Below are 17,047 nucleotides of genomic sequence, written 5' to 3' on the forward strand. Positions count from 1 at the left end.
GATCAGTCACGACAGCAGCATTGTCCAAAAACTTTCGCTGTGTATCATCAGCATTAACTTATTTCTCTTATTTAACCAGCGGTTGGAGCAAAATATCTCACTTTTTAAAATGTTACCTACGGATCGATGCATTTTTTTGACAGATTTCTGCTCATTTGGAATCAGATACAGATGCAGCAGCGCTCTAAGATTACATTCGTTTGAATGCAATATTGAAAGAGTAATTGCGTGTGAATAAGTGTTGTAGTACTTGTTTAAGTCATTGTTTAAGTTGTTCCAGCTGAAAATATATAGAAATAATAAACAAATTCCTTAAGAAATACCCCTTACAACTTCCCTCTCATGTCCATTGCTGTCATCATAGCCTTAACATTCCTTCTGATTTGAGTGATCCATTTCTGTCAAGCTACCTAAATACGTTTAACATGTGAATTCTTGCTAAATATGCAGTTATATTATGGGCCTTTGGCATGAACAACACATTCGTGATGAAGCGGTGGTGGAGCACTCTTGGAGCGAGTGAAAACCATGAAACTAGAAATCACACTGCTCTGCTCACATACTCTGCTACAAACATACCTGTGCTACTATTTATGACTAGTTTTCTGGTCCAGGGTCAATTTTTTTTATGCATAATCAAAGAGAGAGTGACCACAAATGTACCTAAAAAGCCCTAAATATGACAACATTTTGATGTGTTGTGACTTGCATTTGGTCAATATGACCTCACTCTCCACTAAGTGTCTGTCTTCTGTAGACCTCCAGCATTTCATATTTAATAATCGCTGCTGAGTGAGAACGCTTCCATCCATAGAACAAAGGGTGAGAAGAGGGGAGAGGAGAGAAGTGGAGTGGCTCGTTAACGAGGAAGCGGAGGGTGACTTTGGCAGGGAGAAAGGTAATTTCACACCTTTCACCTCCTGACATGAAACAGGAGAGTTCCTGAGACTCGCTCAATTAAAAGAAGCAGGAGTGGGCAGAATGGAAATAACCCAAAAAAAGTCCCACTCATCCTGGATGGTCAAGCTGGTGCAAAATAATACTCTTTAGTCAACCGTTGCAATGTATAATTGACTAGAAATGATGACAATAATCTGTCTGAAGCTGTTTGAGTTTCTTGTGCATATGTAGGAGAATATCAACATCGTAAGGGCTGTATCCAGTGGTAGTTAAAGCTATTTTTACATATTTCTACGCAGGCATGTGGGCGTGTTGTTGAATGCCACTCATGGCTTTGTGTGCATGTGAGATTGGTGGCTGGGTTCACACAAATAATCACGCTTTAACACATTCATTTATACATTGTAAGCATTCTAAACTAAACATGTAACACTACACATACAGTACATAATAAATGCATAAAAAAATTTATTGTGAATGGATGTTGGATGTTTATCCAGGAACAAGTCCTTCTTGTTAAAATTAAGTTAAGTGATGTACATGACAAAAAATCTGTCTCTTTATCCATCCATCCATCCATATCACCTTTCCTAATAATGTGCTAGTTAGCAAGTTCCGCGGCTAACTATATATAAATTATATGCAGCGTCTGGCTTATATGCTGTCATAAATCAGTTGCGACTGGAGCAACATGCATTTCAAGCAAAAACATCTCTAACAGTCCAAGCAAATGTCATATAATATAGTAAAAACTCAGTATGTGTGTTTTATAAAAATAGGTCTACTCAAACAACACCATATGCTGTAATCATCAATCATCTTTTCCTGCTAGGCTAAACAATGTTCTACATTTTGGTCGACTTAGATCCCGTCATACGGCTTTGCCAATCTGTCCTCTGCTGAAAGATTAATATTTCATCTTTCTGCCAAGAAGAGAGCGTTTCTGACAACCTTCATTTACTGTAACACTTATCATTTTGTAGCAATGCTGCGATAATGGCAGCACTGAAGTGTAGCTGTTCTCTCTCTCCATCTCTGTCTGGGATAGGCAGGGAGAATTAGGTCCTCATGTAGTCATTGCAGAGAGGCAGAATGGTCATGCCACAAATGATTATGAGATGGTTGAGGTGGCGCATTCTGGGACCGGGGAGGCCTATGGGAAACAGAGCCCATGCTTATTCTGCAGGTCTACAGATGGATTGTCCTCGACGTTGCTAAAACAAGCTCTGTCTCCCTGCTTTAGTCACTCAATTACTGCTTATGTGTGCCTATCACTTTCCCTGCACAACACACACACTGAGTAGCTTTTCATACACACATTTGCTCATAGTCTGTAACTTCTTTTTCTTTATCTACCTTTCCCTCCATATCCTGTGACATTCTTCTATTATTGCATGAAAGGAGTCTGCCAAGTTATGGTCATTATTTTATACAGGCTAATCCTATTCTGCCTACAGGGATTTGCATTTCTCAGGAACTAGCAGGATTTTATACCAGCTTATGTTAGTTAGCCTTTGTTTGATAGAGGTTGCTGGGGTTTCTCAAGTAATACAGCACTTATTTGTGAGCCAGGAGAGCCTGTACGTATGAAATGGAATGCTGATTGAATTGGCTTCAGAGCATTGCTGTGGTTGTGGAACGTGAGCGCATCCATAAATAAATGTTTAGAGCTTCTTAATGCTTTGAAATGAAACATACTTGGGTGTTATGGCAAAACATTAAAAATAAGCAAAGAATTACTTTTTTTTTTTTTAAAGGCATATGTGATGTGAAATATGTTCATTCATTGGCATTGGTCTGTGAATAGTATCTATAGACATGTAAGACATTAAAATGCTTTGCTTTTTTTAAATATCGAAATCACTGAAAATACATGTAAAGATGCTCTGGGATGTATTTTGACCACTTTTGATAAAAGTTCTGATTTTTCCCACATAGTTTTGAATGATTTATCTAGATTGGAATCTCATTTCTGTTCTGTGCTTTAATAATTTTCTTGTGTTTCCTTCACTTCTAATTTTTATTAATATCCTGTATTTAATTTAATTCAGTTCAATTTTATTTGTAAAGTGCTTTTCACGATGCAAATCGTTGTAAAGCAGCTTTACAGAAAATGTAAGTTTCTACATTACAATATACTGTATGTAGTAATAGCTAGTGTAGTAATCAGTAGTGGCTAGGGAAGTCGTGGCCTGATGGTTAGCAACTCGGACTCGCAATCGAAAGGTTGTGAGTTCGAGTCTCGGGCCGGCAGGAATTGTAGGTGGGGGGAGTGCATGTACCTTCAATACCATGACTTAGGTGCCCTTGAGCAAGGCATTGAACCCTCAACTGCTAAATGGCTGCCCACTGCTCCGTGTGTGTGTTCACTGCTCTGTGTGTGAGCACTTCAGATGGGTTAAATGCAGAGCACAAATTCTGAGTATGGGTTACCATACTTGGCTGAATGTCACTTTAACATTTTAAGTTGATGTTCATATTAAATAAAAAATTAAATTAAATGTATGCATTTAACAGACACTTTTATCCAAAGCGACTTACAGTGCATTCAGGCTATCAATTTTTACCAATCATTTGTTCCCGGGGAATCGAACCCCCAACATTGCGCTTCATAGCACAATGCTCTACCACTTGAGCTACAATATGGCAGAAATGTATTGTAAAAATCAAGCAGTTAGATATTAACGTAATCAAACAGACAGTGAACACTATTAGCAGCAATGATTATATGTTGTGCTCAAACTTGTAGCAAAATTTGGAAGTTTTGTATGTTGTCTAAGGCAGGGGTTCCCAAACTTTTTAGCCCGCGACCCCATGATAAATGCGCTGCTGCCCCGCGACCCCCCCCCCCCCCCCCCCAAAAAAAAAAACACCTCTCGTCGCGTGAAATGTACAGCAAATCGATTTTATGCCCAGTCTCAAAGCACACGAAGTTATATTTTATTGTTCTGCGTGCAAAATCAGTGTTACAAGTCTGCATGAGCTGCTCGATATCCACCTGTTCTCTCTCGGAAAGTAACTGTGCAGCTATGTTGGGTTGAACTCGTTCATTATTCTGCCATCAGGAACCAGTCGAGTAAGTCTGAGCTGCTCACACGCGTGCTCACACCGCGCGCACACACACACACACACACACACACACACACACACACACACACATGCTAATCTGCTAGATGTGTCACTTTATGCTTTCCATGGTGACGCGTCTTTGCTTGTCACGTGACATACCGCAGCAACAACAGAGCTGAATGAATGATCTGCTTTTGTCATTTTTCCTTTTTTATTCAAAATATTAACAAATTTGTTAGATATGGCATGAAATAGCTGATATTCCGATTGTCAAATATATGCAAGTGGAAGTGTTTTGTTGTTTAAACACCTTTATAACGATCGCGTTAGTTGAGCTGTATGCGCGATGGGCGCCGCTATCTTAGTTTGTGACGCAGACGCAGTTCAGAGAATCAGATCTGTTGGATTTACAACACGTGAATTCATCCACTTCTCCCGAAATACATAAAAGTAAGTGGCTGGTGAACTGGGAGAATAATGGAGTAAACTTTAAAGTTACTTACACAATGTGTATCTGATATGAATAAAATGTGTCTAATTATAATGAAAAAGATAATTATTGCCTCTTCCTTTGACATCAGTGTGTATTTTACAAACTCTAAATGTATTGTTTTTTCTAGTACTTATATGTCTGAAACCTAAAATAAACATTATGTGGTTGAAAACACTGAAAAGTTGTGATGACAGCTCTGAGCGCACTTGTCTCTGGCTCAGCGCCAGCCAACTCGCGAGAGCACATTTGAATTTCACGTCATGCACTGACCGGTGTGGTCGTAACAGTTACACTCCAGGGACTAGCCTAGACTGATCACACCGGTGTGATCGTACGTGCGATGCGAAAGAGTTAAATTAATCGAAACAAAAATATATAAAGCCTATATCGAAATCATCTCGCGACCCCTGCGCCGGGTTCCCGCGACCCACCGTGGGGTCGCGACCCCTACTTTGGGAACCACTGGTCTAAGGGTTGGCATCACCTGAGGTCTTTTGAGGAGTTGGCATCATCTCTTCTCAGGTTTTCGGGCATCTCAGGTCTTTGTAAGAACTGGATTCAGACTGAAGCTTGTGTGATTCCTAGTTAGGAAGAAACCGAGAAGGAAAGAGAGAAAAATTAGCATAGCTGCTGCTCCAATTAAGCAAAAAATTGTGTTCAACCCAAGCAAAAGAATGTTAATGTGCATTTTATCAGATGTAACTCTAAGCAATACCTTTCTTTTTTAACTCTGCAAAGATTAAATGTTTTGAAACGACCAGATGACCACAAACAAACCATTTAGGTCAGTCACTAATGCTGGGTTTATTACATACACATATCACAGACACACACATGTACACACAGACCTCTCAGGGTTGGCCTGATTCCCTGCTAGTTTTCATGCCAAAATGAGCAGCTAAGCCACAGGATGCTGAAAAGGAAAGGAACAGGGGAGAACTGTGTAGAAAGTGAGTAGATTATAGAGGCAGATATTGAGTGTGTGTTTGAAAGAGAGAATGATTGTTTGTTTATGTAGCCAGTTGTGCTTGTAAAGTCAATTTAGGTAAAGAATGTAGGACTTTTTCACAATATTATGGATCAGAAACTGTTTGAAAGTGGTTTTAACCAGTTTCACCATGCTGGTCCAAGCTGTTTTCTACTGATTAATGCAAGTTTGATGCTTGTCTGGTGGACTGCCATAGCCATGATGTTCACCAGCAGTTTTTCTGAACTCTGCTGAGCAAAAGTAGCAGTATCAGAAGGGACAAATACATCAATAGTCTTTACCTCTGGTTTTTGAATTTTCCAAGTATCCATCAAACTCATGAAATTAAACATGGAAAGTCATCTTATGTGTGTTCATATAGGGTATTTGTATGGGGGAAGGAATCTGTGTACACATGCATCTGATAATAGTGATCAAGCAATTCGTTTCTTATGCAAATTTCAGCAATGAACCTTCTGAGTAAATTCATGTTACCTCTAGGTGACCTTGCAGTTGCTAAAAGCTTTCAGCTGATTCCAGAACTAATGGAATGGAAAAGCGATTCCTTGTACCTTCTCTTTTTTTCCTGTGAAAACGTCTTGATCTGTCCTCTACAGAGGCTCCAAAATCCATTTACAGGTATTTCAGTGCTTGAAGAAGATTGTCATGATCTCATCCATACTAAACTCAGGCCTATTAGCCAGGGAGGGATACACATGTCAAACACAGTGCCTGTACAATCTGCAGGAGAATCGTCATCTTTTATGGAACTTCATAAATGGAATATAAGGTACATCTGAGCTAAAGTTCCCTAAAGAATTTTTTTTCCTGGTGGATTTGCATTATATATAACTTAAGTTAAACATACACTACTGTTTGGTGTCTGTAAGATTTTTTTAGTTCTGATGAATACTAAAAAAATCCAGCAGCTATGCATTATATTGTTAGGGACAATAAAGACATTTACAGTGTTACAGAAGGTCTATATATTTCTAATAAATTACATACTCTTGAACAGTGTATTAACCAGAGATTCCTGGGGGAAAAAAATATTAGGCAACACTGTTTTCAACCTCGATAATAATAAGAAATGCTTATTGAGCACCAAATCAGTATATTAGAATGATTTCTGAAGGATCATGTGACATCAAGAATGGAGTTAAGATGCTGAAAAATCAGCTTTGCCATTGCAGAAATAAAATACATTTTAACATTTAAACAGAAAACTGAATTTTGAAAAAATGTAATAATTGTTTTTATAATATTACTGTTTTTACTGTATTTTTGATTGAATAAGTGCAGCTCAAAAACATTGGTTACACTTTCTATGAAGCCCTTATTTATAATACAGTACATAATAAGGGTGTTCTTAAGGCATTATAATGAATGCATAATGCATTATTAAAAAAAACTTATAACAAACTCATGAATATTCATGAGAACAGTTTTAATATATTATAACATTTACTTATTTGTGGTTTTAGCTTTTAAGAGTGTGATGATTTATAACACAATGAACACATTGCATCCCCTTTTACAATGGAATATATTTCACATAGTTATAATGTATTATAAGTCTCATATCTTGCCATTTTTCTTATGCTACTTTACTTAAAGCGGTTATAAGTAGTAATAATAAAAATAATAAATTATCTCAAATAGCCATAGGATCAGATATCAGATCAGATGAATGTGTAATATGATAAATTTGCTTTGAACTATTTTGATTGTAATATTAGTTTGATTATGTTGATGGTACTCTTTAGACAGCTGTTGCTAAATAACTGCTACTACATCAGCGAGCGGTCATTAGAGTATTAGTATGTCTGCTTCTGTTAATTGTGTGCTAACACTTTATTTTGATGGTCAACCAACAGATAAACGGACTATAAGTGTCTTTGCAAGTATGTCAACTACCATTCTTGAGCATACTGATACTCTAATGAGAGTAAGCTGGCATGTAGGCGCAATGTTACTTATAGTAGATTGATTAAGAGGACCATCAAAATAAAATGTAAGCATATAAAACATTGCATTTTTTTTGGAGTTGGAGTATTAAGCTCACATCAATTAATTAATATTAGCTCCTCAGAAACACTCAAATTACACTCAACATTTACCACTCACAAGCTGTAGTAAGATACTGTGCAGATCTTAAACAATGTCAAGATATGATACAGTCCATTATACTGTAAATGAATTAGATTTAATATGGTGTTCATTGTGTTATAAATAATCATACTCTTAAACTTATGACCACAAATACTTAAGTATTATGATATATTATAATTGTTGTTATGATTATTAATGAATCAATATAACATATTACACGTTTTATTTTTTTAGAATGCATTATACATTCATTATAAAGCCTTAAGAATACCCTTATAATGTATTTTTAAGACAGGCTTCATAGATAGTGTTCCAAATCATTTAATGCTTTTTGCGTTTCGAATGGTACTGTTTCTAGATTGATATTTTATGAACAGTGATGACTCAATTATTTACTATATTAGTCGATCTATGATGCATATGTAGCTTGCCAGTGTGCCATTTATTTTTGCAAAGATCACTGGCATACTGAACATTACCTTGAAATATAGCTTCTGCTCACATGGGGAATGCTGATGCCAATTATCCTCAAATTAAATGATTAATCTTACACCGCTTAACCTTAAGTGGCTCTCTCTATTCTCTGTCCAAAAGCACTGCTCTCTCATATACCCATGGAGAGCTCTTCTGTGATGCTATAGGTGTTGCCAATACTCTATCCTGCAATGCCCCTGTAAAAACAGTCTTTAACTAATCTGCAGAGGTTTTAATTAGGCTAAACAGTGGGGAAATGAAGCTCTAATCTACAACGAACTCTCAGTGGAGTGTCTTTATTAAGATCCCAACACCTCAGTAGGCGTCAGGGCAATGCAATGGTGGATACTGGAGACATGCATTACCATTGACAGTTGTCGGCTTTTTAAGAAACAGTCGAGCAAGATAGTTAGGATTCCTGAAAGGAGTTATGTACATTTATATGATCAAAACTTGATGTACATTCTAAAAAACACTGTGTTTAAAACAACACAATTTAGGTTATTTTAACCCAAGGGCTATGTAAGTATAGAATAGAACACATTTTGGGTTAGTTTTACCCAGCAAATTAGGTTGTTTATTTAACCCAGTATAATATAAAATATATACATAAAATACATGCACACAGTTGAATGGCAAAAATCTAACTCTTTAACAGTGCAGTTAAACTAAATGTAAAAAGCTAAAATATCCCAAACATTAACAACACTGAAATAAATATTTTTACCTGCATCTGGCTGATAGATCACCCATGATTTGACGGCTGCAATGCGATGATAAAACAATTATCAATTCATCTTTTGTTTTAATACAGATTTTCTTTTTCTTACTGACTATTACAGCAGAGTATCTGGAATGACCCATAATGAATTTACTTCCAAGATTTCATTAATGAAAAAATGTGACTCTTGTCCAGGGTCTTTCCCTCTTGTTTAGCTACAGCAATAGTGGGATGCTTTTGTCCATATTAGGAATTTCCTGCATGTCATAAGTTATAACTTCTACTGAGCTGGTTTGGACTTTCTGTACGAGAGCACCCTCCAGATTCGAGTATGAATGAAACATGCACTGCATGAAGGTGTTTAGCGCTCGGTAATGTTCACATCTTGTTTTGGATATTAATAAATTGTCAGGTCATACATAGATGGTCATACATCTTGTTTCTTTGCCCATGTGCACACACATCCAAAGCACACACACTGAAAAAGTGATTTTTAATGCATCTGATTGACAGATAAATTATGCCTGATCTATCAGCCAGATGCAGGTTAAAATGCATGCACTCTTATTTAGGTGTTGTTAATGTTGATGTTATTTTGGCTTTGTACTTTTAGTTTAACTGCACTGTTGTGAATGAAGGGCGCTCTTCCACCCTCAATACCCATGGCTGAAGTGCCCTTGAGCAATGCACTGATCCCGCAGTTGGTCTGGATCTATCTATCTGTATAATTTATATATATATATATATATATATATATATATATATATATATATATATATATATATATATATATATATACATTGTACTTTGTACTTTGTACATTTATTTTTCAGCAAAAGTACAAAGTGCAATATTAACCTTGTGAGTTGGCAACGGTGTGAGTTGACAACAGGTAGTTAACAGAACAAAACTTTTTCAGAGCCATAATGCACCACATACACATGCAGTGTGTAAATAAGGGGTAATTTATGCCATTGTGTCCATTGCCTTCTGAACTACCAATGTAAAATGTTCTTTTTATACGTGCTGTGCTAAAATGAGCTTATATAGCACATATCTGGGGTCTCACCCTCACCACAGGTTTCCGTCCTGTCAGTTTTCGAGCTCCTCAACTGAGAGGAGAAACCTGATGGACAGCTTAGAGGATTCCATCTGTCTTGACTGCTTTGCTCAGACTGACACCTTTTCACACGGGTGACAGGTGGTGTATCAGCACTGTGGTGGTGTGTGTGTTTGTGTGTGTGTGCATTATTTCAGTAAATACGGTGGGGGTGTTATGTAATTTCGGCAGGGCTGTTTTAATTACCATATGTCAAAAAAAGAAGATGACGGCCATTGTGACTTTCCATTCGACCGTGCGATACTTTGATCCTCCCCCACATAATTCAGTGATTGTGAGGATTCTGCTGATGCGCAGAAGTGTGTGCTGATTCTGACACAACTGTGGTTTGAGTCAGAAATACCGAGAATTTCTAGACAACAATGCTAAAGAAAAGTGTGTTTGAATGTGTCACAGTGCGTGTACAATTATGAGAAAAGGAAACATGGATGTTCCCATCTGGTTGCCCCTGTAGGGAGTTTGTTATTGTAGGGGTTAGCAGAACAGGATTTGGGAGGGGCGTCCCAACATTTTTTTTTTTTTTCGTCTGTGAGTCTTTCAGAAGAGATTAATCCTGCAGTCCGACACATTCGAGTTCAGATAACAAGGCCATGAGCATGCATGTTTGGCCTCTAAAGTCCCCAGCCTTTCAACAGAACAGAAGCTACAGTAAAACTGTGAATATTTGGATTGCAAAATGATGGGTTTCTGACATCTGGATTTAGTTATGAAGATGAAGGAAAAGAGCAGGTAATTTCTAATAATTCAATATTCTTTATTGTTATTAAAATTAGAAAAATATGTTTATAAAAAATGAATACATTTTAATTATTTAAAATAATGTTTCAAAAATTAAAGTTAATGCAAGTCATTTAAAATGGTAATTTTAAAATCATATATTTTAAAAAAATAGCACTAAACTTGATGGACCATTTAGCTTCTGGAACATTTGAATCTACTGTTAAATATCATCCCTGCAAAATAATTATAATAAATAAAATAAAATGATTTCCAACCTTTGTTTTTTACCAAATAATAGTTTGAGAATTTAATGTTATCCGATGTCCCAGTTTTTGTTTTATTTTATTCATTTATTTATTTATTTATTTTTCCTTTGGGTTTTTGTTGTCTACATGCCCAAATTCTCCATAACAATACCTGTTGGCACAGATCCCCTATAGACGGTGAGATATTTCCAACAAGGAGCAAAGCTGTTCTTTGATTCTCAGGGGGCAAATCCTGAGGACAAATCTTAATTACACCACAAGGTTTTGGCAGCTCTCTGCTGTGACTGGAGATCCCTGCGAATCATGTCAGCACTCACAAACAAGATGAGAAAGAGAAAACAAGTGTATGAGAAGAAGTTTATGAGGTCTCTTTAACTGATAATTGTTTTGAATGTATGCTGAGTTTTATGATATATTATATAGCTTCCCTGGTTATCACATTAAAAACACACACAGGAATACACTAGAGACTAAACCGATTAGGTTCTACACATCTAAGCAGAATTACTGAGGTATCACGCCTGGGGATCCCAGATGGGTTTGATATAAGTTGGCTGGTACTTCCCGAACTATTTTATTCTCTCTTTTGCTTGACAACTAATATTAGCACATTTGGCTCTATTAACCCTTATGTTCTTTTGATTGTGTGTTGTTAACATTGGGTTTTATTAAGAGACCCCAATGCTGTATGTATGGAAATAATAGGAATTTTGCAATGAACCTTTATTGTTCCTTTAAATTCCTTTCCTTTCCTCTGACCAGGACTATTATAGGGTTGTTATATGCTAAAATCAAAACCAAACTAAAATTTCACTTTAAATAAAATATACATTAATTAAAATATATATATTTCTTAATTTTATGTAGTTTAACTTAATGCATTAAAAACTAAACATATTTAAAAAGAAATAGACATTGAAAAAATTACAAAAATTGTAACTGAAATGAAAATAGAGACTATAAAAATAAAAACTAATGTAAAGTATTAATAAAAACTATCTCAATCACTCAAAATAACATCCTCTGACTAATCAAACCCAGTAGCAGATATTATTGAAAATGTAACTTTTCTGTTTATTTTTGTAATATGTATTTTATGCAGTATTTATTGTTTGTGGTCAGTTTGACACTTTATTGGTTCCAATGAGTGAATATTAACGTGAACAATTGTTGCATTTATTAGAGATACGTGAAATATCGCCACTATTTATCTATATATGTCTATATTGCATATCATTTTGCACGCTTGATACTGCCTATTTTTACATTTATCTAATGCTCATGTATTGTTTCAAAATATTTATTTAAGTGTAATCTCAGTGTAATTTACAAATTAAAAAAAATTACATACAGTACTTATTTTATATTGTTTTTAAATACTTGTTTATAATTTTGTAATGCCATTTTTTTTAAAAAAGGACAAGTTAATACTATTGGTATATGTTTTTGTTGTTGTTGTTGTTTTTATGCTTTGATGTTAACACATCCCATATTTGTTAATGTGTGATTACTGAGATCTCTGGAACTGATCTTTGAAAATAAGTAATGCAACATTCCAATTTAGTTGATTATTTTTCATAAGATTAGAACGGCCTGGGAACCATTAATCCAATTCTTAAATGTTAAGTATGTTTTTTGAGCAATTAAAATGGCCTTAGGGTCTCTTAGACCTCAAACAGAAAAGGTTAATGCATTGCTTTTGACCTACTCCAGAGCAGAGAACTGTTCTCACAGCAGTTCTGTCAGAATGTATTGAGTTCAGTCAGATCGACATTATCCATGTTCATGTTGGCGTAACGATGTGTGAATGTGGGTGGTCAGTGATGCACATTCATGGGGTTTTCCCAGTTAAAACGAAACCACGGTATCACCTCCCTCTCTGCCTCAGGCTAGCTTTTCATAAGAGTAATGGTGGACCGTAGGAAATCTGGTTATGGGGTAAGTGCCTGTGTAACCACTCACTGCTTTTGAGGTGCGTTCACAGATGGTGCTGCTGTTGTGTTGAAATAAAGCAAGCAAACAGCAGTAAATGCTGGACCTGTAATACCCCTGAATAGTGAAAAGTTTAAGAAAAAAGTCCTTAATGGCATGTTACTCATAGTATTGCTAAAGTATCATTACACATGACAAAGCACTGACAAGAATAGAACAATAAAATAATAATATCAGTGACTTTAAAAAGGTGCCAATAATACTTAATGATAATTTACTTAAAATATTTAAAAAGTGAAACATAAACCAAGGGACTAGTTCATAAAGCTCTGATTGGTGAACAATTGGTGAATAGGTAATTCTGTTAAAAAAAGGACTAGAGTATGATAAAGCACTACTTCCTGGTGCCGCATTGTATAAAGATGACTGGTCTAATGTGTACTTTGGTTATTTCTGGTTTGGGATTTACTGGTCTCTTAAGTGGATGTATGAAGCTGACATTTCTACCTCTAGTGATTTCTGCAACTTACACCTGTTGTGTTTTTCCCCAGGCACAGAAATCATGGATAGAAAGAGCTTTCAGCAAGAGAGAATGTGTGCACATTATTGTAAGCACCAAAGACCCCCATAGGTGAGTAGCACATATCTACCATATATCTTTGCAAATAATGTCTATTTTTATTTTATTCCATAAAAGAACACATTTTGGTTTCCCAAAAAACCTTTCAGTGAACAGTTCTTAAAAGAACAGTGATTTCTTAGTGTGAAGAACATTTTAACAATCTAAAGGACCTGTTTCCACGATAAAGAACCTTTTGTGGAATTAAAAGGTTCCATGGCTTGTAAAGTTTTTTTGTTAAACCATTGATGCCAATAAAGAACCTTTATTTTTAAGAGTGAATAACACTTGTGGATTGCCTTGACTTCTGATTTAAGGGGCATTCATTTAATTTCACTTCTGTTGCAGGTGCTGCTGTGGCCGTCTAATTGGTCAACATGTTGGCCTGCCCCCCAGCATTTCATCCAATCAGAATGAGAAGTCGGAGCGTGTGCCAAAGAATGACGGCTTGTCAGAGAAGTGGTCCATCAGCAAGCACACCCAGCTCAGTCCCACTGACGCCTTTGGAACCATTGAGTTCCAGGGAGGTGGACATTCCAACAAAGCAATGGTACAGCTATTCAATCTCTTATTAACAACCGTATGATTCTGATGATGACTCATATATTGAATTAAATTCCTTTTGTGAGGCATTTATTAATGTCTGTGGATCATGCAAGCTTTGAAATATTATACATTTTACTGCCGTAAAGTGATGTATGACATTTAAGATGATGTGCAGTAAGACAATGTAAGACAAAATGTAGGGTGGGAACTGATTTAATTTTTTATGGGTAATGTATTGGATAATAATAAGTGGACATTACATACCAGACATTTGGCTTTTATTTAACACAAGTGTTATCAGTGGTATAAAAGGAAGAGCAAATCTGACTTTATTTTGATTGATTCCAAAGCCTGTCCCAAATGCTGCTACTGCAGAAAATTCAGCTTTACCATCACAGGAATAAATTACATTTTATTATATATTAAAATAAGTTGTAATTATAGCTCACAATATTACTGCTTCACTGTATTTTTGATTTAAAAAAGCCTTGTTTAGCATTAAATACTTCTTTTAAACTCCAAACTACCCAATGATATTGCAACATCTTAGATGTGTTCTCTTAAAGAATGTCTCAAGATAATTTTGTTTTTGTTTTGTCAGTATGTACGAGTGTCTTATGACACTAAGCCAGACTTACTGCTGCATCTGATGACAAAGGAGTGGCAACTGGAGCTTCCCAAACTGCTCATCTCTGTTCACGGAGGACTTCAGAACTTCGAGCTGCAGCCCAAACTCAAGCAAGTCTTCGGCAAGGGTCTCATCAAGGCAGCCATGACCACTGGGGCCTGGATCTTCACTGGAGGAGTTAATACTGGTGTGTATTCATCTTTTTTTCAGTTTAATTAAGATTCTAATTAGATTACTCTTATTAAGAGGTTGAGCAAACCTAGTGAAGGCTGATGCTATCTAAACTTTTACAGAAGATCAAGTCTAACTGTGTGCTATCACAGTGTCCTTGATGCATTGTGTGAAACTGTATCTCTCACACTGAGAATCTGTTATCTCTTCCATTATACTCCCTTCTGCCACCCCAGGAGTCATAAGGCATGTTGGTGATGCTCTAAAAGACCACGCTTCTAAATCGAGAGGGAAGATCTGTACTATCGGTATTGCCCCCTGGGGGATTGTAGAGAACCAGGAAGACCTGGTGGGCAAAGATGTAAGTGACTTGACTGTTGCTATTTAATTACTAGAGCTCTTTTAGTATAGTTTATTTTTCTAAATGACCAATAAGACCTTGTTTGGTTCATGTCAGGGCATATTTTACAAAATTTAGTTTTGTTAAGTAATGATATATTCAAATTGATATATTCAGGGTGCAATTTGTGAAAAAAACAGAGGGGGGGGGGTGTTTTGAAAAATGTTAATTCATAAAAATAAATAATGAGAACATTAATTAGATGACGTCATGCGCTAATTAGCATATTTGTGACTTAAGTGCGTAGTATTGTATTGCCTTCCTATTCTCACATACTGCAATTTAATTTAACCATTTAATTTAATTCTCAATAAAACTGTTTTTATTACTATATTTTAATGTTTCTGTTGTCAGACAATGGAATTAATGACTGAAACGCGGTCCATTAAGACTACATAACCAGCTCTCTAACATTAATCTGCACTAATGAAATCAAATACACATATGATAAAGTCAGTGGTTGTGCTGTGACTGATGTCGGCTATACTTGCTTGTAAAATAGAGTTAGAAGCAACAGAATATATATATTTTTTTACCTGAAAGTGGTGCTCCTCTCTGTGCTTGCTGAACACAGCAGATGCAGAGAGAGACAATGAGAGAGGCTCGCGCTGGGAAAGAGAGACCTCGCGCTCGTGCGCCAGCACCAGAGAGTCTCAGAGACTAAAAAATGATTATCCAAAATAGTCGCAAGTCGCTATTTTGGAAAAAAAGTCGATTAATCTAGCGACAAAGTGGCCAAGTTGGCAACTCCACTGCGCAGCGGACCGGCTTCAACCATCTCGCAAGTGTTGATAGGCTATTACTCGTGAGGTGTAACCAATCATATAGCGCCATGGGCGGGACATTGAGCAAGTCTGCAGAGTGGTGAATACAGAGAGGATGAGCCAGCAAAAGTAGTGCATTTTAAAATAAAATTGACTTTAATCAAACCACGGATCCGTGATAAGTTTTGTAATCTGTCTCGCCACTAGTGTAGTAGCACTGATCACCGGGGATAAAAATAATTAAGCAGAGGCAGGGATACATTGACCAGAAAGGGGGAAATCCCACGCATCACCCCGCAAATCGCACCCTGGATATATTCATTGAATTCCTTATTTACGAGAGTGATTCTCCAGATCACAATGGAATGATTTTCATGTTGTCTCTGCATGAATTCTGTGTCATGTTGAAATCTATAAATAATTTATATGTGAGCCACTACACACATCTACTCAGTTTCACCTCAGCTTGTCCATGTGTCTCTGGGGACTTGTGCACAACTGAGACACAGGGATAGAATCATTCTTTATTTATAACCACTGATTTCTATCCCCCTCATTCATACACGATTTTGGCTCTTTCTCTCTCGCTTCCGAGACCCCACTCACCCCCACCCCTCTCTAGTCTGGTCTGGTCTGGTCAATGTTTTAAACACAATGTTGTGGCATTTCTATTTCTAGGTTGCTGATCAAATAAGTAAAACTGAGAGCATGACTCTTTATACAGACTATTCTCTGGGTCATTCTCAAATCATGCTGGAGAACAGAACCGTCAGGTTTTATACAAACTTGTAGAGTTTCAGTGCTTTTATTTTTTTATTTTTTATCTGCCGATCCATGATTACTGAATGCGCTTTTTGTAGCACTTTCACCTTTGTTTCATTTTTCTTGTCCTGAACATCCCCGATCAGCATCTTTTTACTTTTATTCAGGTGGTCCGGCCATACCAGACGATGTCTAACCCTCTTAGTAAACTAACGGTACTCAACAGCCTACACTCCCACTTCATTTTGGCTGATAATGGCACCACCGGAAAGTACGGAGCAGAAGTCAAACTGCGCAGACAGCTAGAGAAGCACATCTCTCTACAAAAGATCAACACACGTGAGTACATATGCGGATAATTAGAGATGCTAATGTTAATGTGA

At 36.6% G+C, this 17,047-nt stretch overlaps 1 protein-coding gene across 7 annotated transcripts in view; it reads left to right on the plus strand.

Moving 5' to 3' along the window:
• Positions 1-17,047, plus strand: part of trpm3 (transient receptor potential cation channel, subfamily M, member 3) — a 115,884-nt gene that overhangs the window by 56,192 nt on the left and 42,645 nt on the right. For all 7 annotated transcript variants that reach the window (XM_026212615.1, XM_026212616.1, XM_026212619.1 and 4 more), the window contains exons 2-6: positions 13,326-13,405; positions 13,742-13,943; positions 14,541-14,754; positions 14,975-15,099; positions 16,832-17,003. In XM_026212615.1, the coding sequence (XP_026068400.1) occupies positions 13,326-13,405; positions 13,742-13,943; positions 14,541-14,754; positions 14,975-15,099; positions 16,832-17,003 (793 nt within the window). The remainder of the gene's footprint in view (positions 1-13,325; positions 13,406-13,741; positions 13,944-14,540; positions 14,755-14,974; positions 15,100-16,831; positions 17,004-17,047) is intronic.

The sequence above is a fragment of the Carassius auratus genome, chromosome 30, assembly GCF_003368295.1.
Source record: "Carassius auratus strain Wakin chromosome 30, ASM336829v1, whole genome shotgun sequence".
NCBI lineage: Eukaryota > Metazoa > Chordata > Actinopteri > Cypriniformes > Cyprinidae > Carassius > Carassius auratus.